This window comes from Gavialis gangeticus, unplaced genomic scaffold (assembly GCF_001723915.1).
Source record: "Gavialis gangeticus isolate Ggan-Ray unplaced genomic scaffold, GavGan_comp1, whole genome shotgun sequence".
NCBI classification, from domain to species: Eukaryota; Metazoa; Chordata; order Crocodylia; family Gavialidae; genus Gavialis; species Gavialis gangeticus.
Window position 1 is genome coordinate 106,031,786 of NW_017729024.1, and position 25,392 is coordinate 106,057,177.

General features: G+C 40.9%; 3 protein-coding genes across 6 annotated transcripts in view; 1 reads left to right on the forward strand and 2 right to left on the reverse strand.

Annotated features, from left to right (window-relative positions):
- The window catches only part of ACER2 (alkaline ceramidase 2), a 33,352-nt gene extending 31,876 nt beyond the window's left edge, over positions 1–1,476 (reverse strand). The window contains 3 exon segments of the mRNA XM_019518231.1: positions 953–996; positions 998–1,131; positions 1,398–1,476. Of these exon segments, the coding sequence (XP_019373776.1) occupies positions 953–996; positions 998–1,131; positions 1,398–1,476 (257 nt within the window).
- Positions 1,477–6,728: 5,252 nt separating this feature from the next.
- RPS6 (ribosomal protein S6) lies at positions 6,729–13,049 on the forward strand. Its single transcript, XM_019517512.1, has 6 exons — positions 6,729–6,829; positions 7,530–7,661; positions 8,965–9,175; positions 9,918–10,064; positions 12,108–12,265; positions 12,915–13,049. Exons 1-6 carry the CDS (start codon positions 6,824–6,826, stop codon positions 13,008–13,010), a joined length of 750 nt encoding a protein of 249 aa, XP_019373057.1. The 5' UTR covers positions 6,729–6,823; the 3' UTR covers positions 13,011–13,049.
- Positions 13,050–17,859: 4,810 nt separating this feature from the next.
- The window catches only part of DENND4C (DENN domain containing 4C), a 137,717-nt gene continuing 130,184 nt past the window's right edge, over positions 17,860–25,392 (reverse strand). For 2 of the 4 annotated variants that reach the window (XM_019517509.1, XM_019517508.1), the window contains 4 exons: positions 24,641–24,758; positions 22,586–22,739; positions 20,571–20,635; positions 17,860–20,234 (listed from right to left, as the gene is read on the reverse strand). In XM_019517509.1, the coding sequence (XP_019373054.1) occupies positions 20,098–20,234; positions 20,571–20,635; positions 22,586–22,739; positions 24,641–24,758 (474 nt within the window). In that variant the 3' untranslated portion in view covers positions 17,860–20,097. Of the gene's footprint in view, positions 20,235–20,570; positions 20,636–22,585; positions 22,740–23,073; positions 23,582–24,640; positions 24,759–25,392 lie in introns of those variants that run through there. The other 2 variants (XM_019517510.1, XM_019517511.1) reach the window with 2 other exon arrangements.

Below are 25,392 nucleotides of genomic sequence, written 5' to 3' on the forward strand. Positions count from 1 at the left end.
AAAAGTACCAAACACGTCTAGTAGTCAGCATAGGAAGCTTGCCTCTGCAGCCCACTGAGGCACAACCACAGAAAGGCTCCCCCCCACACACCTTTTGCCCTTTCTGTTCATCAGTGTAAACCAGAACAATCTGTGGCCGATGTGTCCTTGGTATGACTGCTGAGTTACCTAAATACACTTCTAAAAGTTTCTTTGTGAAGAGAAACAGAGAGAAGAATCATGGGATTTCAAAATAATAACAACAATAATAATAATAATACATGCTGGTTCCCTTGTATTTGCCTTCTGGCCCTTGAACCTGTAGGGCTGTGACTCTCAACCAGGTACCATGGCACCCTAGGATGCCATGAGATCCTTTTAAGGGTGCCATGAGGTGCTGCACAATATTAGCACTGTGAGGTGCGCAAAAGCCTATGCGTGATCCACAAGATAGGCCCAGAGATTCCAAAGAGAAATCCAAACGGTCAAAAACATTCTGATCTGTTGTGGTCTTTCTGAAAACCAAGCAGTTCTTCTATTTTCTGTAGTCAAGAAATTAATGAAAGTTAAAAGCTGGCATTTCCTGAGGGGTGCAAGCCAACTGCTCTAGGGGTTCCAATTTGAGGAATTCTCTCCAGAGCTACAACGACCAAAACCATACCATTTCATCTTTTTTTGGTTTCTGCAATGGAAGATTGATTCTGCAACAGCTAGGGCTTTAACTGAGGCCTGCCAAAAGATTGTGAGACTCAGTAAAAGAAGATGTGAGGCTTTGCTGGTATTTTTCCACCCATCCCACCCTGACACCATGCATTGAGAGACAGCAATCAGCGTGGCCTGCGTGCTGCCAGAATTACAAAAGCAGCTACTGCCCATGCTCTGTTTCCGGATCATACAGTTGAAAGATAAACTTGTCTAGATGGAATGAAACCCTCAATGAACACATGTTAAGTTACGCAGAAGAGACGCTTACCTCTTCAACTCAGCAATGAGCAGAGCTGTGCAGGGAACACCCAAATGTCATTAATGAGATGTTGTCCATTGCAGGCTTAACAAACACAAGGCAGGTAGTCACTCCAGAAAGGACACCCACAGCAGCTTTGAACTTGCTCCTGAATACTTTAAAAACAAGAGTACATTTTGTTTTAAAAGCTACAATAACAACATTCTAAACACAATGTTAATACAACAACTAAGGTATACCATTTCTTTTGGCACGCATAAAAAGGATGCACACTCTGAGGATAACCACAAGTATAGTATACCAACCTGGAGCTCGATCCTGTAAAGTTAATCATATACAAAATATGCAAAGTTAAAATCACATGTACAAATATGTTTTGGCTAGCTTCTGAATGTAAAAAAAAAATATAAAACAAACTTTGGAACAGGAGGCTCCATTCTTACCTCTCTCCTACCAGTATAAATCAAGTGCATTTCCAGTTCCGTGAATGGAGTTATGTTGGATTTCAAAAGCAATACGTTGTCAATTTTCATGATTTGTCACTAGAGTCTTATCACAGGTATTCTTTTCTTTAAAGCCCCAGCTCCTGAAATCATGTTACTAGAGAATGTCATCAAGAAGGAAAAGGAGGAAGGTTCTAACCTTCATGGTTATAGAAAAATAGACTTTCAAACAAGAACTTTAAAGACTTAAAATCCACAGGTGATAGGATAATATATTTTTTTAAGTTGAAGATAAAGCCAAACTTTATTATTTGGAGAGAGACTTCAGCTTTTGTGATTTACTTTTCAAGGCTAAATTTTGATCAACGTTAGAAGGAAGCCTTATTTGTTTACAGTACACTGCTTGACATATTCATAAATCAAAACCACTTAAACTCTGTTTAAGACTCTTTCTGTTTGGAAGACAACACGCCTTAAACATCCTGTTTCTGGGGTCTATCATCTGTAGGGGAGGAAACATCCTCCAAACTGATGCCCTCTAGAAAATTCAGAATCTGAATGAATTTCTCTCGCATTTTCAAGGAAGCCAAAATGAAGGTGTTCTATAGAAATATTCCAACTGAGCCACACTTTGTGCTACACTTCTTAAAAGATGCAGCCTATTGGTAAGAGCCCATGCAAAGCAGGGGCTAACAGGATGTGAAACCATCTTTGTACCTTTTCTGAGACCAGTTAGGAATCCTTCGATGGTTGTCCCACAGACAAGAATAACAAGGTTTAGTCAGTCCCCACTCCTGTATTTTACCAATCCCTGCCAGACACGCTTTGACATATATGAGACATATATGAGAGGACCATAGGGCTGTCAACATTGGCCAGCTCTGTAACAAAAAATTTCCAAGGATCATAATGCCCCCACAGGGATGATATAAAGGATCTTCTACAACGGACAAGATCTGCTTCACAATGTACAACTCATAACCATAAAACTGTTGCTGTGTATGGCCAGCATATTTTTTCTTTTTAATTCTACATCTGCAGAAAAGACAAGTTATGCTAGTGTAGCTCCATTCCCCAACTCAGACAGGCATGGTAGTAGCTTGCACTGAGCTCAACGCATCAGCACCAGAACTGCTGTTAGCTTTGGAAGACACATTTCTAGCTGTCAGTTACTTAGAAGAAGTATAAAATGGAGGTGAATAAATTGATATGAAAATGACAACTGGCACTGTAAGAATATGCAAAATAGATACAAGTACAACTTTCCTGCCTCTAGCCTTAGTGTCTAGAAGCCCTGGATGTGCAAGACACCATGTTCAGTAGTGTTAAAAAAGTTTGGAGGGTGAAAAGAAGGAAGAATTAATATATGACAGTGACGAGGATGGAACAAATAAGGTTATAATGCAAAGTTTGGCAGAAAACATTTTTTCCCATAAACCTGACTGTCAAAAAGATAACTTGACCTCTCTAAAACTTCTGCAAAAAGAAAATCTCCTCGAAATTTTGCTGACAATATCAAATTCCAAGGTAAAGTGTTGTTCTGGAAAGTTTAGGGGAAACGTAACAGGGTTTTAATGTTATATTATCCTGATTTTGATGTCAGCCAAAAATCAGCTGTGCCCTGGGATTTTACCGATGTAAATTTGAACCCAGATTGCAACAGGAACAGTATTTCACACCAATAATTTATTATTCCTTTTATTTAAATAAAGACCTCACAGCAATGATGTTTCGAAAGGAAGCTATATTATGAATCTAGGCAGGTAAAAGTCAGTGGATGTCACGCTAGGTTATATGAAGTAATGACTGGGGGAAGCAATTCTTATGTAATGATGGGGGGGGGCTTTTTGGACATGCCAAAACGTCCTTTAACTGCACTATTAGAACGCTGTGGTTTTGCTTTTTGGAGGTGAAACAACAGACAGCATGTTCATTCTGTAAAAGCAGTTGTACTATAAAGAAGCCCACAAGATTCATACAGCCCAGAACAAGTCACAAGCCTGACACAGTCACTTAAGATAAACTTTGCACAATGACAGCAATTTGAGGTGTGTGCCAGGAGAGAGGCAAATACAGAGTCTTTTAAAAACCATTTAACCAGAGTGGTAACAGAAATAAAACACACGAGTACAGAAAAGTAGGAAACAGTGCTACCTGTTAAGTTGGTCTAATAAAAAATATCACATTTACCTAAAGAACCTTGTCTGCTTTATTATTTCTTAAGCACATGATCTGGCACTTTGGAAAAATAAAAATGGACTTAAATTCAGTAATACAGTCTGTGGCAACATGGGAACTCCTTGACCAGCCACCGCCTCTGGGCACGCTGCCTGCTTCACCTTCTTGTTATGTGATTAGGGTCTTAATTAGGCAGGAGGCTTCCCGGTTCTCCTGAGCCTAGGTATGCAGCTCCAACCACCCCTGTACTGCATCTCAAGCCTCGCAGGTGACCTATTATTCAGTCACCGGCTCAAGGCACATGGTTGTCTCTCACACTGCTGTGCCACAGGCCACATTCATCCCACCCCTCTCACACCAGGGCCTCTTACACTCCAGCAGCTCTCACCTGGTCTCTTGCATACCGCCCCACTCATCCCACCCTACTTCATGAGATCCTTGGGTTTAACTCTCCACTCATCTCCTGCTACCTCACTGTGTGTTGACTGAGTAATTGCTCAACTGTGGGCTTACTTTAGCCTTAGCCCCATACCAGAACATAATGCCCATTCCTTGGGCCCCTACTCATGCCCCTCACTCTCAGGACCAGTCCTCAGCCTCCACCCCACATTTGGCCTCAGGCCCCCTTCCTCTCCGGGCCTCACTTCACTCGGCAGGGTTCTACACTGCACTGGGGCTCAGGTCCCCCTCTGGGCACACCTGGCCCCACCACCCATTCTCTGGGCCTTCTGCCCCAATGAGGTCATGTACCACACCTGGGCATGCCTGGCCCTCCACTGTCTCTGGTGTTAAATAAACCTGCCCAAAGGCAGGGGCTGGGGTTAAGGCATCCTCACCTTTCACCGGGGAGGTAAGTGGCCTAGCATTTCCTGGGGGCTCCCTCACCACTAGAAGCCCTACCCGGCCCCCCCCTCCCCAGCAGGGTACAGTTTCAAGTCCTGCTCAGGACTGAGAGCCTCCTAGCCATCCCCATATGCTCTTGCCCTTACCTTCTTGTGTTACCAGAGCAGCAGCTCTGCCAAGAGATGTTTCCTTGGTGCCAGGCATCAGGTTGCTACCTCCAGCTCTGTTGGCCTGAATCTTAAAATGGCTGCAAGTAGGAGACACCAAAGGTGCTCTGCCACACAGTCCTCAAAGTCCTTCATTTCTTTTAATACAATATCCTGACCGTCCTCTGTACTGACAATGCCTGTTCTCCCACAACCCACTTTTGTATCAGCAGTACATTTCATGAGCACACTCCTCATATTTGTATAAGATCATTAATTAAAGCATTGAAGATCAGTCCCAAGATCAATCCTATTGAAACTCCATTGTTAACTTCCTTGTAGCTTGTCACTTCCCCTTTCAAGAATGCTCTGCAGATCCTAGCCTATAGGAAAATATGACTCATTACGGTTATGACGCATCGTTAGGGTTATGAGGTTGCAGATGCTAACAAAGCACTTTGCAACCTTACTTTCAATAAAAAAGGGTCACCACCAAACATTTCCTGAAGTGCAGTATTTTACATGACAAAGTAGTCATGTCATTAGTAAATCTTTGCTATGGTTGTTAGAAATTGCATTCAGGAAATAAATCTTAGCATTCTTCACAGCATACCATCAACAGAAACAACAAGAAACCCTCCATGGTTTTGGATTAATGTGGAGAAGACCACAGCGTTTTGCAAATCTGGCCCTGAAGAACCTGAATGGCTGTAGCTCCTGCAACTTTATTACAGCTAACATCCAATAACATCTGGAATGCCGTTCAGCACTGGATGCGTGTTTAGCAAGATGTACAATGTCCATTGTCACCGTGGACAGAGCACTTCTGAATCTAATAACCAACAATTCTAATCAAAGGCCAAAAAGTAAAGCAAGCAAAGTAAAACCCGAAGCAGAGTCCCATCAAGAAACTCCAGACTAATCTGTGGCAGAAAAAAATTAAAACAGTGAATCCAAATGACAGTTTGAGGCAGTGGTTCTCACCCTTTTTTCGCTTCAAGGCAGCACTTTGATGGGCTTCCAAGAAGGCCAGCTTTGAACTTGCACTTGATTTGTGACTATAGAGAAAAACTAGAGCAATTCTTCTGTGGGCAGGTTTATCTTGCGAATTATGCTTGCACACCAAACAGCACTGGCAGGACAATGCAGCACCCCTGAAAGGACCCTTTTTTTGTTTTTTTCTTTTTTTAAAAAAAGTGTTTCATGTCCCAGGTCAAATTAGCTAGATCAGGTCCCAAATCCATTTGAATCGTTCAAGAACCACATGCAGCCCTACTATTGGCAAGTATCCTCTACCCCAGCCTGCGATTTCAGATACTTCCCAATCCTTTGGCAAGCATCCTATGTGCAGGCCCAAGCCCAGATACATGGGGTTCAGATGTCCTCAAGATGTGCTCGCCCTCAGTCATATGACTGAGGGGTCTCCCATTTCCATAAAAATTGGCATGTAGCTGAGATCCTCCCACTGGAAACAGGCCAGCAGGAACTTAACTATAACATTCTCATAGGAAGTCCTATCCGCAAGCAGACAAGGGTGCAACCCTCCACTACACACTGCCATTTTAATTGTGTTACCTCAGCCAGGGTACTTCTCCTGCCACCATTGTGGGCATGGTCTTTCTCCCAAGGACCTCAAGCACCCCCACTTGAGAACCACAAGCTTGATTTTAATCATGCAACTGGCTCAAGCAAACGTGATGCCTGCAGGTGGGAGCTCGCTCACTCGCTCGCAGCAACACCTCTGGCACGTGGGGTTTTTTTCCAACCTGCGTCCAATCCTATTTGGGGAAGCTGCTGCTATAGGGCCAGGCTGGGCCTGGTCTGCACCCACCTTGAGCAGTGGTAAGGACCCAGGTTCCTGTGCTAGGGCACTATGCTCTGAATGGTGTGGGCCACCTGGATTTCACCCCCCTGCCCGCAATAGGCAGGGCTCACATACACCCCCACCGGTTGGCTCCCAGGCAGTGCTGTTCTACTGCTGCTGGGGTCGAGGGGTCTACAACCTTTCCCACCATAGAGAACGCGGCGGAATCCGCCAAAAGCTAGAGAGGCCGGAAAGAAACGCTCTAGCCCGGCGGCGAACAAGTGAGTAGAACGCCTCTTTCCAACTGGCTAACGTCGGTCACGTGGCGCCCACCTCTTTCTCCCTTCCCGTCTCGCGTTGGGTGCTGCAGCCTCTCGCGAGATCTCCGCGCGCCTATGTCAGCAGGGTTGAGCGGAAGTCTGTCTTTTTTGCCCGTGGCGGAACTGGGAGTACCTGTGTGGCCAGGATGAAGGTGGGTGTTTCGGGGCCGGGTCCTGGCCCCAACCGCAGCTCCCGCCCTCAGATAGCTTCGGTGTTGGGTGCGGGGCCGCTTGCGGGACGCGATGGCGCCGGGGTCGGGCGGGAGAGCGCGGCTGCGGCGTGGATGGAAGCGGATTCCTGGCGGTGGCTGGGATGGAACATGGTGGCGGCCTCGCGTTGGGGCTGCGCGCGCAGGATGGAACCCTCGCGGCCAGACGCGCGCTGCGCGATCAGGGGGACGGAACCTTGCAGGGCTAGGGGGAGGGGGCTGGGCTGGAGTTTTAGTGCCCCTTTTGGAAGGGCAGCAAGCGAGTGTGCCTGGTTTTGTACCAGGCCAAGGGAGGAGTGTAGAAAGAAGAAACGTCCTGCCTTGGTTGCACTGTCTTTCAGATGGGTGCATTGAAGCACTACCACCATGCAGTTGTCAGCACTAAGATCAGTGCTGGCATTGCATTCATGTATGAAAACATTAACGGGTCCAGGCTGGAAGAGGGCATCAGTCAGCAAAATCTGGTAGATGTAGGCTGCGTGTTCAGTTTGGGAGCCTCTTGGGCTGTGTGTCTTTAAGGGAGCTGAGCAGGAATTTGAAGAGACCCTTTTGAGATGAGGAGCTGGAACTGGGCAGCGGGGAGCAAGCTTTGCCCTCGAAAAAGTGATCTGGGTTTAACGAGGTTCCTCTTTCATGTTCCTAGCTCAACATTTCTTTCCCAGCCACTGGCTGCCAGAAACTCATCGAAGTGGATGATGAGCGAAAACTGCGCACCTTCTATGAGAAGCGAATGGCCACTGAAGTTGCAGCTGATTCTCTTGGTGAGGAGTGGAAGGTAAGAATGTGGCTAATGTAATGCCAACTTTTTTTGGCATGTGCTGGGTGAGGCAGGGGAGTGGACAATGTAAAACACTGGTATAAGTATTCACATAAGATGTACAGAACTGGTGTAATGATGCCTTGAAGACCTTTTCCTAACTTAGTGTAGTTTGGGTGCTGATTGTTGACCTTTTCTTAAGTGTAATAGAGATATCCTTTCCCAAAGATTGCTGCCCCTGGCCTGACTGTGTTGTAGTTCAGCAGTTTAAAAAGAAGTAAAAACTGTTATGCAAGAAGAATAAGCCTTTGTAAAGAATAGACTTAGTGGCCTTTCTAGATATAGGGTTTGTTTCTTTGTGATGACTGTCTTCCCTTAAATATAAGCCATTCCTGGTAGTTGGAGAGGAGGTATGTAGGTTAGCTTGAGCTGGTGAAGAGCTGATGATTCATCCTCTACAGTGGAAAAAAAAAAATAGAGGTCTGGACATATGTTTTTAGGGGTTAAAAAAACCTGTGCATCTATAACTGTCTACTGCTGACTGCTTAGGCTAGGTCTGAAAAATGTCTGACTAGTTTACAAAGCCTTTTTTTTTCTCTCACTAGCATACTTTGAAACACTTGAATTTAAATTGGTGGGACAGAACCATTTTAGACACATTTACCTCTGTTCACACTAGGTATGGGGGCTTGTCCTTAGCTACTCTGCTCAGCTGCTTTGTGCATTATTCATACTGGTGCTCTGCTGGCCTCCTAGAGCTCCCAAAAGTGATAGGTCAGTGGCTCTCAACTTTGATAGACTCAAGGAGTTTTTACTTTTGTTTTTCCTACAGAAAAGGAACAAAGCAATTCTGTTCAGGGAACACAGAAAGATCACAACAAGTCAACATGCTTTTGATGCCATGGGTTCTTATATGAAATTTCTGGGTTGATCTTGTGAATTGTGTTTGCACACCTAACAGTGCTAACACTGCATGGTACTCTGTAGCACCCTTGAAAAGATCTCCAGGCAACCAGGATGCCACAACACCCTGGTTGAGAATCACTGTAATGGATTCTGTGCGACTTTGAAGAGCAAGACTCTTTGAATCTTTTCTGCTAACTATGCCTACGTTGAAATACAGGCACTAAAATAGTAACTTACACACATCTAGTCCAGTAGTATTTGAGTTGCATGCAAATTGTTGGATGCCTGCTGTATTACAAATGAGGTACAGACATTAAATTTCAAACTTTAAAAGAATATAGATATAGTGACTGTATCCACAAGCAACATTTAATTAAACAATGCATCATCCCTCTGCTGATCTTTTTCTTAACAGGGCTATGTTGTCCGCATCAGTGGTGGCAATGACAAACAAGGCTTCCCCATGAAACAAGGTGTCCTGACTCATGGACGTGTGCGCCTGCTGCTTAGCAAGGGCCACTCCTGCTACCGCCCGAGAAGAACTGGAGAACGAAAACGCAAGTCTGTCCGGGGCTGTATTGTTGATGCCAATTTAAGCGTCCTGAATTTGGTCATTGTAAAGAAAGGTGAGACTCTGTAGGCATGTGGTATTAAGTCTCTGCAATAGGCAAAGGCCTTAAAACAAGTGCTTCAACGAATATTACTTGATGCTGACATCTCTAGTTAGAAACTAGCATTATTTATGAAACATGACTTAAAAGAGCCTGTCCCCACTGGAGACCTCCATTTAGATGGAGTGATCATGTCAGATTCATATTAGTAACTGAAGCTTATTCGCATACTCTTATTTAAGAAATTTAAAAAAAGGAAATAAACTAATTGGTTAGGTCATAGCCATGCTGCACTTAAGCAGCTGGAGGTCCATGTATCCAGCATTATGATATTCTTGATCAACTGTTTTTGGTTTTTTTGGTTTTTTGTCCTAAACAAGTGAAAATGTCTTAAACTGTGGGCATCAGAGAGAGATGGTTGATAGAGCCATGTCATTTAGCCCATGGGCTCCTTGAGGTGCTAAATATGTGCTTTATAGGTACTTTATATCTTGCAGTACTTGAAAGATAATGTATCTTAAATAGAGTGAGCTAGTCTATTGACTAGTTGAAATGCTCTTATTAGAGGTAGCAATGCAGTATGAAATTTGGAATGGTAGGTGTGCCCTAAAAATTACCTAGCCTTTATTTTGACACTAGCACAGTCATGTCAAGGCAGTGTATTTGTAATGGAATTTTTAGCAACTGCTCAGATAACTGAGTTCAAGGAGGCCTGGGATTCATTTCAGTGCAACTAATCTTAACAATTTACCTAAAGGTGAGAAGGATATTCCTGGACTGACAGACACCACTGTGCCTCGTCGACTTGGTCCCAAGAGAGCAAGCAGAATCCGCAAGCTGTTTAACCTCTCCAAAGAAGATGATGTTCGTCAGTATGTAGTAAGAAAACCCCTGAACAAAGAGGGTAAGATTCTGTGCTTCTCTGTTGTATTTCAGTGATTGGGAGACATCCATCTAAGCTTCTGGGGAGAATTGATTCCTCATATCTAAATGGTGCTGCTGTAATACCACCTAAATTTGATTGTCAGTTGCTGCTGATAATCTGTAGATAAGCAGCCTTTCCTACTATTTCCATGGGGAGGGGAAAAGTTTGGTGTCACTTCTGCATATACTTGCTGGTGCTCCTAATCCAAAGTCATGTTGTGAATGAAAATGGTTTGAATATAAAACTTTATGCTTCTCCCAGTAGTGGGAGCAAATATTTAATACTTCTGGCATCAAAATGCTTTAAACTCAGCCTTTCCTCCTAATTCAGACTTACTTTTTTGTTTCTGACATCAGTCCCTGAAATGTAATACTCTTAAACCACTGCTTGCCTGGGATATTTACTGCAAAGAGGTAGGATGCAGAACAGTAGACAGGGGAGAAGTAGTTGAAGGACAGATAGGGAATCTAGACTTTAGCTAGTGCAGTGGTTCTCAACCATCTTAGACTCAAGGCATCCCTTCATAACTTTTGGGAATTAAGGGGCACCCAATTTAAAAAAACAACTGAATTTATAGATTACAGTGCTTACCTCCTTGAAGAGGGGGCCTGCTCTTACCTGCTTAGTTTAGCTGTATATTTCCTAATGCCTCAGGGTACCTTTCAAAAGATCAAGTGTTAAATGCTGGTGCTAAAAATTACCAAGATAAGGCACTCCATGGAACTTGGGCTGAATTGGAACTTGTGAAAGACTACTAACTTGCTTGGTTAAAGGGCTTTAAAGTGAAGCCAGATGTTTGGAGATGCTGTCCTTACATCTGTAGTTCTCTTGCAGTTCACCCGAGGCCCAAAGCTAGAGCAGAGTGCTGGCCCTGCCTGAACTTTCCTGTGGAGCTAGGCTGCACTAGCTCTGGCTTGGAAAGTAGTATAGTAGCTTCATTGTGGGTTGTAGGTGGGCTGGATTTCTGACAATTAAGTCAAGCTCCTTGAGAGAGGGGTGTCAGACTCACCCTGTGACTTGGGCTGGCTCCTGATATAAACAGCAGTGGCCACCTGCCAGGTGGCTGTGAGGTGAACAATACAGCCCTGGCTTGCCCTTCTGCTACTACCCGCGTCCAGCAGGGCCCCAGGTTTGTAGCAGGCACCTGCCCTTTGTTAGCTATGCCCCTAAATACCCTGGCTCAGTGGGCTGGATAGAGCAGCAGTACTGCCTGTATGTTTGATATCCCTGCCTTAGGAATTTGAATGGTAAAACTTAAGTGCCATGTACTCCCACTCTATTCATGTGTGATGTAGACTCTGGCTGTTCAGTTTCTGTAGCCTTAAAGCATGCATGAATTCACATGGAATTTTAAGTAGGAAGGAAAACTTGAAAGAGCTGTGAGAATTAGTTTCTTTCACCACAGCTTTTTCTAGATTCTGAGGTAGATTCTCTGATCACCAACTAACTGAGCTGGTATTACAACATGCTTGAGATTTTTAAGGTTGTAAAAGATGACAGTAATCCAACTAAAACATCTAGGACACAGTTTATCTTGCTTTTGACAGCCCTTCTACCAAGTTTGTTGCAACTGTCAGTCAAACATTGTAGAAATGAAACATGTAGCTTAATATTGATTAGGGTGAAGCCTTATGCCTCTTCAGCTGGATGTACAACAGATGGGATTCCTCTGGGGGGGGGGGGGGACATACTTGCAAGCTTTTAGGAACAGTTGGTTCTCTTATGAAAAAGGAATTGGAACATAATCCTTGCTAACTTTACAAGAAGTTCTGCTAGAGTGTTCTTGAAAATCCCCGTCCTTCCCTACTACAGGAGAGGGAAGACCGAGTATATTACTATGTTGGGTGTCTCAAATTAGAAAACTGTTGTGAAGTTGTTTGTTTGGTTGGTTTTTTTGCAGTAAGTTATAAAAAAACAAAAAAAAACGAAACAAAAACAAAACTAAAGAATGTGACATTACCTAGTTAGGAAACAAACTTGTTCAGCATTTACAGAAGGTAACACATGCTTTCCTAATTTTAGGCAAGAAACCCAGAACCAAGGCTCCTAAGATTCAACGATTGGTGACTCCCCGAGTCCTGCAACATAAGCGTAGACGTATTGCTCTGAAGAAGCAGCGTACACAGAAGAACAAGGAGGAAGCAGCGGAATATGCCAAGCTTTTGGCCAAGAGAATGAAGGTATGTCTCAAGTATTCAGTGTTTCAGTATGCATTTATTGCAGGTAATTAGACAAGTTAGCTCTAAATAGGATTTTGTCCACTCAACTTGACTTAACACCCTCATGAGAAGGTAATTTACAAAACTGCTTGCATGTCTGTACTCTCGGCTGTTAGTGCAACCATTTCCTGCAAGCACTCTTCCTTCCCCTCCTGCCCTCTTCTCACATGCTCTTTTCACTTCAGCCAGTTTTTAAACAGTTTTGGAAACTTGTAGCCTAGGGCTCCATTATTAAACTCACTTCCTTTACAACCTAAAGCTCAGCATGGGTACAGTTGAAGGCCCAACCTCTGCTAGGTGTGAGAATTACTTGAGTTGCTTTTGTCTAAATGGAAAATGATTACTGCATACATATCAAAGTATATTTCTCCCACCTAGTACAGTATTCCACCCTTGCCTCAGTGCATGATGTAGGATAGCACTGTCTTGCCACTGGAAGATGCTCATACTTTCTGTCCTAGATCAAACTTCAGCAGCTCTGATTTATTCTCCTTTTGAGTTAAACTGCTTAATAAGATTTTTCTAGCTTTAATTTGTCTGATTCAGAGCATACGGTATTCTGGTGAGCTAATCAGTCGCACACATGCATTGCTGCTTTTTTCTCTCACAGGAGGCAAAGGAAAAACGTCAGGAGCAGATAGCAAAGAGGCGCAGACTTTCCTCATTGAGAGCTTCCACATCTAAATCCGAGTCGAGTCAGAAGTAAAGATGTACGTGATATTAAAATAAAACCTTTTGAACTGAATATTCCTCATAGCTTTTTTTAAAGATATTTCTTTGACTGCCATAATTGCCATGTTTTAAGATGTTTTTATGACTCAACATCTCACATTTGTAAATTAAATAATCCTAGATAAATTAAAAAATGACAACTCATGGCTTCATAATCTGTTAAATGAACCATTATACTGTTTTCTTTCCTCTTCCCCATGTGCACTTACTTAAAAGACAAACTAAGATTAAAGCTAGCCAGAAGCTATGGAATATTTCTTGTATCAAGCCTGTAACTTCTGGTTAGCTTATCCCAGACAGCAGTGAGCCACACTGGAGTACTGTTGCTTCTGGTTATTCAACTACCTAAGCTATTTATGAGCTGTACCACAAAAAGATACATTAGGTCTGGTGCTAACTACTGTCATGCAGAAGCTGTCCTACTTGCACAGAAGACATCCCAATACTGTAGTAGATGATAAAGTAGTACAGGATTAGTGATTAGGTTGTTTGCTTTACTTCTCATTTGGGGCCTTTTATTCCTCTAGTGTGTTCATTATCCAACTGAGCATTTTACCATAATGCTTGAAGTATTTACACAATTACAAGTTTCATTACACTGTCTTGGTTGCAAGACAAGCATTTTAATTTCTTAGGGAATCAAGTCAAGAGTGTCCAACTAATGGTCCTCCAGTGCAGCCTTGCATGGTGCTGTAGGGAAGAGCTGTGCTTGCAGTATGTGGCCTGTGGCTATGTTGAAGCTGGACAGCTCTGCTTCCTAGGAAATAAGAAACTTGTGGATCAGAGGCTCTGTTCAAAGTATACAAAGTTATCTTACTCTAAAAACATTAACTTAAGATGGGGATGAAACTAATACAGTAATAAAGTCAGATTTTGGCACCCAAGAATTCAAGCTTGCTTGTACAGGTATTGAACTCTGCTGTAGAGACAAAGTGTGCTTAGTTTTGTATATACGTAGAGGCAAGAAATTGAGATACCATTACAGATCACACCATGCATGTCTTATTTCCACACATAGCACCTTTAGGAATAAAGCAGGGTAGATTGTTTTAAATCATGAAGAGAGAACCCTGATTTAAATCATTGACTCTTAAATCCAGTTTCCACTGATACTTCTTCACACATTTCTTAAACAATGGTGCAAGTCTGATCACTAAAATGTTAATTTACAACTCAATACAGCATTTTACAACATCTGTTCTTTTAATTTTTTTTTTTAATTTTCAAATTTTATTAACTAACAAGTCACAACACTGCCAAGTTTTCATTTTAAAATGGGCATGAGACAAAACTGCAGTTTTATGGCTGGGCTCCCTTACTGCAATAATGAAAATTCAGTTAGTAGCACATATCTATGCTGTACTGAACATTGAAGAAGTTATTGAAGCTCAAATGCATACAGTAATACATAACATTACACTGGCAGCAGAGAAGGCTATAATTTAAATTACCTGAGAACTTAAAAAAATTTCAGCAAGGACTCTTGCTTAAATGAGGTGTTTGAGCTTTACAAGTGTCAGTACACTATACCTTGTCATGAGCTGAACCCACAGTTGACATTTGCTTTTTAAGAACTTTGATAAAAATAAAACCAAGAAGTTCCAGATGGCATTGTATAAATTTTATTTTGAGAAATACATTAACAAGTTATTTCTTAATAGTCTAGGATACCTATACAAAATTCAGAATACACATAGCGCCCTTTTCAACTTGAGAAACATTTGACAAATGTACAAAAAAAAACCCATTACGGAGAACATTTGTTAGATCGAAGCACAGTAAATGGATGCCATTTTAGAACAGTTCGCAAACAGTCCCCCAGTGCAAATTTACTTGCATTATTAATAGAAAGCTTGTCAACTAATTTAATAAATTGATAATATATTCACACTAACTTCCTTTTATCCTCATTAACATACACAGTTTATTTTTAAGCTCCTAAAAAGGAGCTCAATGTACTTGTAAAAACAGGAAACAATAATCCCTTTTATTTGCACTGCTGCTTGATGCGGAATGAAAGACGAAAAAAATCAAATTACTGTCTTTGCTATTATGCATCACAAAATATAGCACAGCAACAGAATGTACCCAATTCAACTGCTCTATGTCAGCACTTAAAATTTACAAGGTTGCTGATTTTGTTTTTAAAAAGATTGAGGAGAAGCTGGTCTACAAAAGGCACATTAAGGTTTCAACGTAAGTGAAAAACTGCTTTATTAAAGGGCACAGATAAAATTGAATTAACTGATTTAAAGAGATGCAATTATTTGCAGTGAAGAAACTGATTAATAGTCTAAGAAGATTTCAACATTTCAGCTGGATTTATCTATTCAAGTTTTTAAATAGTTGTTACAAAAATATAAATTTCTATAATCAAATTCATACATACTTTAATAATATACTCAATGTGAAGGCAGTTGTAGGAAAATAGAACTCTCAAACTAAGGTCTGGATTTTCTTTTCTACTGAGGCAGTACAGAAAAAATATTAAGGGTTAGGATGGAATAAAACCTAGTAATTTGTTAGCGCAGTGTGAATTCAGAATTTAGCAAACATGAAATCTATGAAGACTAATTTATTTATAAGATGTAATAATTTAGTTTCACGTATTTATTAAATAAATGTTTTCCCTCATTAAAATGTCACTGTCTGAACCCACATTAGTCAAACCCAGTAGGGTCCAGCTATGAGCAATGCCCAGAGTTCTAGTGTTGTGGTATGCAGCTAGAATCTATCCCAATTACAGCCTTTTCATTCAGTTTCCTAGTCTTTGCACATCAGTTTTTTGGAATCCATTGGGTTTTCATTTACAGTAATTACATCTTTGTAATGACCTAGAATTCTCTTACTCACCACAAAAACAAATCCCAACCTCAAACCTTATGAAGTTATTTACACTTTCTATGAAACTGAAAGAAACACAAGGCATATTTGGTGGATTTAAGAAATTAGAAAAACATGGCAAAATGCATCCTCTCCACACAGTTCAGTGATGGTTCAAGTTTTCAGGCCAGTAATTCGAAGTTTGTTCCTCTGTTATTTGTCTTAATTAAAAAAATCCTTTTAACATTTCACAAGTTCATTCAAAATACCATAAACCCCCTCAGTTTCCTTAAAGTGATTGTTTCTAGCACTTTTGATTTATTTGTCCAGCTCTGTAGTAGGCTTTCCAGGCAACATCTGTCTACCACCATCATCTTTATGGCTTACGAACTGGGTTTCCAAAATACATGTACAGACAGAGCACTTCCATATCAACCTTGGCTGGGTTTTTTGTTTGTTTTTACACACCAGCTAGAATTGACTTGCTTCTCTAGACAAGAGGTTCCCAGGTAACATACCCACTTTTTTCTACTTTTAACAGGGAGAGAAAGTAGCTGGGGAATAACCATTTATATTCTACCTTTCTGACTTCTGGGTAAAGCTCACTCCTATATTTCGTGTCACTGGAACAACAGTTAATAGGAGAGAAAAAGAATCCAGTTTCAGTCAGTCCTCTGTGGCCCACAGAAGTTATTGATTTGCAGACAATAATTTATTATTTTGCTATTGCCTGGATTGGGAAAGGAGAAAAAGCCACAAAGTTTTCAAAGGCTGGTTTCTTTCCTTCTGGGCCAGACTTTCAAGCATATGGGTATTAAATATGCAGCAGCTAGTTGTGTGTCATGTCTGTTTTCCAAGTACAGTCTTGGTATTTTACATATTCAGATTTAGTCAGCACAAATATCTGAAAAATCCTCTCCAATACAACTTGCATCAATCCCTGCCAGTTGTAGCTAATTACTCCAGAGTCAGTGGAGGAGGGAATTGGATGCTATCATTTTTTGGAAGAGGAAGTAGCCACCAAAAGGTGCTTTCAGTTTTTTTCTTTAGTCCATAAAAAATGCTCCTTATAGCAAATTGCTTCTATAATCCTCACTCTCAGAGGATGCAATGTAGGGTCAGCTAGTTAATCACCTAGTACAAACCAAGAAGTTAACTGGACCTCAATAACAAAATCCTGCATTCTACATCGGAAGGTACATTTCAGTAGACTTAAATGGATTCACTTAGCTTTGCATAGTACTTTCAGCTCTCTGGAATTCAGGTATGTGCAAGAATGATCAAGGGGATCCTTTCAAGTCAATCTTTGAATGTGTTGGAGGGGTGGGTGGGGGGAGGCTGCTATGCATTCCAGGGAAGAAGGTTTAACAGCTTTTCAGGGTTTAACAGCCATTTAGTACCATAATAAACATGCTACTGGCAGTTTACAGCAGTGTTTCTCAACCTTTTAAGTAGCAAGTACCCCCTAACTCAGGGGCAGGCAATTATTTTGGGCAGAGGGCACTCACTGAGTTTTGGCAAGCCATTGAGGGCTGCATGACAGGCAGCCCAGGGCAGATTAATATAAAAAATTTAGAAAATTAATATTTACAGACTAATGTGTCCTGTATGTTGGAAGAAGGGCTGTGTATATAAGGACGTGATATGACAGATGTCTGATCTGGTGTGGGTGGAGTTGCCACCTTTTACACCAGGGGTGCACAACTCAAGTATGCACCTGGGCTAGAGGTGAAGTTGGCCAAAGCTAGGAGGGCTGAACCCAGTGTTGCGCAAAGTGTGGCATGCCAAATTATTACTGGGGAATTTAAAGCACTGTGCAATGCGTGGCACGCCAAATTTTTTTGCCATAGGTTTGAGGAGGAAGGAGAGAGAGAGGAAAAGAGGGTGAGAGTGTTGGGGTACCCACATACCCCCTGCTTGTCTCGTGTACCCCCAGGGGTGTGCATACCACAGGTTGAGAAACTGATTTACAGAAGTCCAGGGTCATATTCAATTTTTTTTAACAATGGATGAGGTGAGTCACTACACAAAAGGTGCTTCGATGATAGATCCTAATCTCCGATGGTTACAGGATAGAAAGGAATCTAGCTGCTACCTCTCAAAAGTCTTTAGCATACCGTTTTAACCTGTATAGTTTACAGAACTGGATCAGCATAAGTGTACTCAAAATGTATTGTCATTTAAATTGCTCTAAGTAGCCACATGGTTTAGTTGCTTATTCAGGGTTACCAGTGGAATATGCTAAATTAGTTTTGGGGGCTTTAAAGGTAGTGCTGAAGTATAAGGCACAATCTTTGCTATTCTTATTTGTTTAATCACTACTATAATGCTAGTATAAAAATGCTTGGGAGAGCACTTTGTAGGAATTTTTATTTAGTTTAAAGAATTGTTTGCACATGTCTTATATTGTTGGGAAGAAAAATGAAAATTGAACACGATTAGAACATACGTTTAACAAGTGGCATGGTTTTGTTGTTCCTACATCTGTGAACAATTAGCCTCCAAAGGCTAAAGTAAAAAAAAAAAGTTCCTTTTTTTTACCCCTCTGTTTCTAAGTAGTAACAATGCATATGTTTTAATGTGGAGAAATGTTTCCATCTCTACTTAACCCACCAACATAGTTAAGGATCAGCCATTTTTTACTTTAAAAACAACAGATCCAGCCTACAAAGCAAAAAAGTTTGCTACAAATAGTTTAAAAACCATTGCTTGAAGGACATGTCAGCAACTTGTTGAAAGCACTGTGTTTTTGAGGAGGGATTTCAGCTACCTTAAAAAAGATCCTCATGCCCTGATTGTTTTTGAAAGTCAAAATCCTGGAGTGTGGGATACTAGTAAAGTAAGGCAGCAGTCTGAACAGAATACATTCAAGCTTAGAGTGCGATTGTGCTTTTTCAGTTATGCTCCTAATAATCCATGAATCCCTTCTCCTTGCTGTTTCTCCCATGAGTGAAGTTACTGGTAAAATATAGACATGCGCTGATGCAATTTCTCCTATGATTTCAACAGAAACAGCACCACAAATGTTGCCGTGTATCTACCCTTGGACACATTAAAAATCCCAAATCAGTGTTTGACTGCAGGTTGCCAAGGGCATGCGTAGTGTTATCATTCAGTAGGAACAGGAGGTGAACAAGTTCTCATGTACCAGCAAGAAACTAAAGAGGGTTTTAACTCTTAATACCATTCACTTAAGCTCTTGAATTGTTCTCTGCATACACAACTTGAAGAACACATTTATTAATATGTGTAATAAAAATATTGAATTTGGACGTAACAGTGCAAAGTAATTTTCCCACAGGTTTAAAAAAAGAGAGATCAAGACCCAGGAGGGGGGCAGTTATCTGAAGCTGCAAATTCACCCTAAGGGACACTTTTTTGTTTTGAAACATCTCTAAAAAGCTTAATTTCTGGACAATTTTTGATTTTGTTAATCCCTTTGGGTACCACCCTTAGTTACCTCCCTGACTTACAGAAAAACACCCTTCTCCAAACCACTCAGGAAAGCAGCGCATCACTGTTTGGAAGAATACAGTCATATATTCACAGTTATCTCCAAATTCACAGAGCAGGACACTATGAGTAGAGAAATTAAACAGCTTTTAAATGCAGTCAAAGCAGAGGGTTAAAGTCTGTCAACTGATGTTTTTGATCGACCTGGACAGGGAAATCTATCAAAATAGTCGCATCTAACTAACTGTTTGGTATAATGACCACTGTCTAAGGAAAATGTATGGCAACTTGCAGTCCAAGGGTTCCAATACATACACAATGAACACATATACAACAGATCCCTCTCTTTACCTTATGGTCAGTCCATAGGAGTACTGTCACACTTAAGCTGGTGCACTAGAAAGGTATTTCAATAAAATATTTTAGTACTGATGGACCTTAAGGCAGCCACCAATTAAATGCTCTTATTTATCTCCTCCCTCTATGCAACTGGAGATAGGGGATGAGAAGGAAGAAAAACATACATACAAACAAGCAGTAAAAGGCAGATCAGTGATTGAAGAGTGGAATAACCCTAGCTATAAACAAGGTCCAAAGGTATTTTAGAATATTTTACACTATTGCATGAGATGACAAATAAAATGCAAAGGTTAGCCGCAAGAGATTTAACACCAGCTTGCTGTTTTGCATCATCTTTTGGGAACTGAAATCCACATTTGTATGCTCCCAGTTTTGTCCCACCCCTGCTTTGTCTTGTGAAAGTTCTGTGGTATTTCTCCTTACTTTTAAATGAGAGGGGCTCCAAAACATTTTCTGCACCACTCCACCCTGCTGCCTGGAGGTGCATCCATTTTCTGCATCTTTTCAAGCACATCAGAAGCTAGGCCTTTATATGCAATTCTGTACTCACTGTCAAAGGCCTCTGGAATGGAAAGAACATAATTTAAGTCATTTACATAGAACGTTCAAGTGCAAATTTAATTTTTCCTGCAAAAATAGGGTTGCCATATAAATCACTCTGCAAGTTCCAACAATTATTTTAAATGCAAAGCAAGCATCACGAGTCATACTTACAGAAGCTAGTATTCATTATTTACACTTGAAGTAAGGATGCTTGCCAATTCAACAGCTGCATGGACACTTCGAGGCATAAAACTAATTTTCTGACTAGTTGCAAGCCAATTCATATGCCCCAACTCTTCATTTTAATGTGCATGTACAAATGAATAATTGTGCGCGCCATATTATTTTAACTCACCAATGTCGATGTTCTCTCTGCCAAGGGACACCAAAGACAGGAACAGGATTTCTCGGTAAAAACTTCTGTAAAATATTTTAAAGATGAGTTAAGAGTACAAACTAGTCTAAAAAAAAGACTGTGCTGAAAGTATGTTTGTATTCTATAATGCAGCTTTATGTAAGCATAATCTTATTTGTACTGTAAACATTTTTTTCCAGCACTGGTAGCTTATGATTTTGCTAGCTGTGTAAATTTCAGCATTTTTGTTTAAGCCCCAACTCTAGAAACAAGAGATTTATCCATTAAAAATATTTTTTGCTGTCAGTTACGGAAGAAAGGTAGAAAATTGGCCTTATTGTTATAAAAACCTACAAGGCAAATAAACCCATGCATTTATTTTTAATATGTATTTTTTTAATTTGAGGCCCAATTCATGAATTAATATTTGGAATTAGGATTTTAGTTTTAGAACATTTTATTACTTTTATTAGAATTGAACAATATTCAGAAAATGATCAAGATGGATCTTGAGGTTGACACTTGCCTATCCTTTTCCATGGTGATGAGTGCTTGAAATGCCAATCAAAAAGGACCAAGTTACTTGTAATGGTATTGTTATGATGATGTTATAATTCACTAAGGTCGTATCATATTTCTACGGCATGGAATATGATAGTCTTAAATACAATACTTGTGTATGTAATAGTGGTGGCCAGATGTATGAAAGGACTGTTCAACTGGTGGCCCGTGGGCTGCCCATGGCCTGCACAGAGTTAAGTTGCAGGTCCCCAGGTTCCTGCATAGCTGTAGTTCACCCTATCATTCACCACAACTCTGGGCTCTCCCTTTTCCAGTTTCCACTACTGCCCCACAGCGTGGCACAAGGTGAGGCCAGATGTGCAGTGCAGGGGCTGCACATTCATGCTGCGTGCAGCTGCCCCACAGGGTGGCACAAGGTGAGACCAGATGTGCAGCGCAGGGGCTGAACATTGATGCTGCGTGCAGCCCAATGGGCCCATGGCTCACCCTGGTGCAGCTCCAGTGGGTGCAGACTGCAGGGCATACAGCCCTTCACTCCTTAGAAGCCGGACAGGCATGATGTATGATATTCTCCGGAGGTCTGCTTTTATTTTTAATTAAATTGCTCAACATGTTTCTTCTTCCTACCATGTGGAATCTGGATACATTTATATCACTGAACATGGTGTATCTTTGTTAGATTTACAGTGAGGCACAAAGACACTGCATATTACATATCTACTTTTGCATTAACGGATGTTTAGCCTTCTAATCTGGACATCATTGCAACAACTGCATTTGCAAATCCATACAGACCTTTAAGTACTCTCACAAAAAATTGCTCCCAAGTATCTGGATACAGAACAGGAGAATTACAGTGTCTGCATAAGAAGCCTGGAAATTTGAGGTAGGGCTAACCGTTCTCTAAACTACTACCATATAAAGGCCTTAATTACGGATCTATTTATTTTGCGATTTTATGATTTTCACGGAAACTGCAAAAACTGATTTTCTCCAAGATCTTGTATGGAATTGCTGGAAAAAAACTTACTAAAAATAAAATGCTGGCTCCCCAGTAGAGCCAGTGGCCACTGTGGCCAAGCTTTGCAACCAACTGGGGAGAGGGAGGTGGGGGAACCCGTGGGCATGAAGGGGAGCAGCCAAGGTTGTGGCCACTCTCTCCTTCCTGAGGAGAGGGCTGCCTTTTGTGTGGCCTTGCTCCTCTGCAAATCAGGGGCAAGGGGCGGGGCAGCATGACGGACAGCCCTCTCAGCCAATCAGCAGTGAGGGACAGGGCCGCTAGTTCCCAACAGCCAATCAGTGGCAAAGGAGGGAGGTGCACACTGCAAAAAGACCATGAAAATGGTGTTGGGCACCACAAATGGCCTGCAATTTTTATTTCACTTCCACACACTTTAAGTAGATCCCTACTTAAAATCCTTAAGTGTAATTTTACGTAAATTTTAATGTAGAGCTGGGCAGGGGGTTGAAGAAGAGACACAGAATCCTTGTACCTTTGTCGTTTGACACCTGGTTGAACTTTCTGCAGAAGGAAGTTGATTGGTTTAAGAACATTATTGTGTTGAATACTTAGTTTGATGTTCTCTAACAAAGTGCTTATTGCCTGCTGGTCTTCTGAAGTTGTGGATGGTTTCTTCTCTGCTGAATCTGGATGAAAAAAACACAGCAATTCAGACCTTTTGTAACTAGTAATATTTTTCTTCTCACTAGTGAGAAATGCAGTGAGGGTGAGAAATCTATTTGCCCACATTTGCATGTAGAGTATACGTTTACACCCTCTTCTATACAGAAATTTCTACAACAGAGTAGGTTTGCTTATTTACACAATTTTTGCCACACACCAAGATTAGCAGGACACAAACTACATCCATAACACCCTGGGCATTTCATAACACAGGAGCACAAGAAAAAAAAACGTTTTCACTTATTGAAGTATATTCTTGCCACAATATCTCTATAAAACAAAGCAGTTTTTTCAAGCTGCAATATATTAATACTAAATTTAGATTTCGAAAGTTTGCCACCATAGAAGAGAAGAGTGTTATATCTGGTTAAAAAACACAAGTCCCATGTAAGCAATGCAACTGGCTGAAGGCCACCATATTTCAGCCAAATAGCATTAGTTCATAGGCTTGAAGTGATGCAAAAAAATTAAGAAACTAAAATTGGTAACATTTATGCTATGCCTCCATCTTTGGAAGCAACACAGAAAGGAAGAAAAAAAAATTAAGCGGCAAGGAGAAAAGGAAATGCATTTACATTTTTTTGGGAATAATTTGTGAAGGTAACTTATAACCACTGTATAAAGTATAACCACAGAGCAGGTGTCATGAAGTTGGAGCAAAAGCCAGCTGAGCATCACTTACAGGATGTTCTGCTGCACTGTTGGTTTTGGAGTGACTGAGTTGAAAAAGGTCATTGAATGAAAACCAGAACATCCAGGAGAAGCCAACAAGTTCTGCTGCAGGCAGAATCAAGGCATGTCAAAGCTATGTAGTAAAGGGCAAGGAAGTGCTTTTTTTGTTAATGAAAGTCAATTCAGACCCAGTAGTTGCTAATTAATTTGACAGAAACAAAACAAAAAACAAAACAAAACCAGCCCTCACCATTCACTACAGCTTGTCAACAGGTTTAACAGATATTTTCTGAACCTACTGCAGGTTTGGTCAGTGATATAAATTTAACTATTTTTCAGCACATTGTAACAAGCTTTACTCCCTCATTTATATTCCAGAATGTGTGTTGGTGTCTATAAATTAGCACCCTGCAGACAATGCACATGAATAAGCTCTTTTGAAAGGCAAAACATGTTACACTGGCACCATTCTCTGACCTTCCCTTTGCCTTTTTCTATTCAACCTGTCTGCTTAGATTTAAGCTACTCCCAGGGGCTGACTTTTCTTCCATCATGTGTTACACAGTTTCCTAACAAATTCCTACAAGCAGCTTAAATCCTACAAGAATGTGTTTAGGTTTCTTTTTGCTCTACACCCAGCTCTCACCTGGGTTAGGCTGCTTTTAATACTTAAAAACTACAATTGGTTCTGAGGGAAGAAAGAAGTAAAATATCCACCACGAATGTTTCAAATTCCTCCCAGAATTCAAGCCAGGTGAACTGAAGCTGCTAGCATATGGTGGTACAGCTACAAGTGGTAAAAGGCAGCTACAGAAATGTGACAGCTTTTTTTAAGAAAAGAAAGGAACTTATTTTAGAAAGAATCTTCTTTGCATCAGTTCTTCCCTTTCCTGGCTACCTAATAAGGACTGTAACATAACAAGAAAGATCAGATACCAAAATCTATGTACAGGGTACAATAGGATCAAATCCCTTCCCAGTTTAGAAGCAAAAAAATCTACACAGAGAATACTGTAATTTGTATACAAAATACAACAACAAATGTTTTCCCACAGAGATTTTCACACGCTTTCTAAACATGGGAAAAATTGTTCCTAAGAGGTACAGCAACTTCAGAGGCAGAAAAATAAAACAAGTCAATGACTCCTTCCCCTTTGCAAGCCCTGTTCCCTCTAGCATGCATTTCACTTACTCAAATTTCTCCAGGATATATACAGAGGCTCGCCTGGCTCCTGATAGAGATTGATGTTGTCCCACAGTAGCTGGATGTACACTAACTTGCTGTCTTGTGACAGAGATGACAGAGGAAGCTAGAATGAGAAGAAAGTAATGTTTTAAAAAATTAACAGCCCAAGGACTGCTAATTTTTGCGTGCTGCAGATAAAATCTTTGCACTATTCATTTTGAGTCTAATAAAATGGACAGGTTCTGTTACAGAGTTGTTTTCGACTTTTTTTTGTGGGAGCAAAATCTGAATTGAGGTATCAGAAGGGGCTCTTTTAAATTCTTTTCCAAGGAATGCAAGATTAAATTGAGGAAAACCCAGCCTTAGCCTGGAAAAAATATCTATATAGGAGTTATATCACTATACAATCATCCTCCTATTAAGGAACTGCTGACAACAATATCTATTTAACGGTATCATTGTTGTTTGTACTTCAGTATTTCCTGGCAGCCTCAGTCACCCCAAGGCCTCAATATGGTATGCACTGTACAGTGAACAGAAAGATGGCAATGCCCCAAACAGCATAAGATGTCAGAGTTTCCCTGAAACACCCCAACTATCTTTAGCAGATGATGGTCTTGCTGGAAAAGACTGCAGCATAGCTTTCTGTTGATTTCCAGATTTTAGGTAGGGGGAGCATTTTGACTTAAATACGTATTAGTTAAACAAGTAGGAAAGGCAGCTGCTCATTTACGGAAAAGTCAAAAATCACAGTAGCA

Coding starts and splice junctions, on each gene's coding strand:
- RPS6 (XM_019517512.1), top strand. Junction 7,662..8,964: donor CTCTTGGTGAGGAGTGGAAG/GTAAGAATGTGG, acceptor TTTTCTTAACAG/GGCTATGTTGTCCGCATCAG. Junction 12,266..12,914: donor TTTTGGCCAAGAGAATGAAG/GTATGTCTCAAG, acceptor TTTCTCTCACAG/GAGGCAAAGGAAAAACGTCA.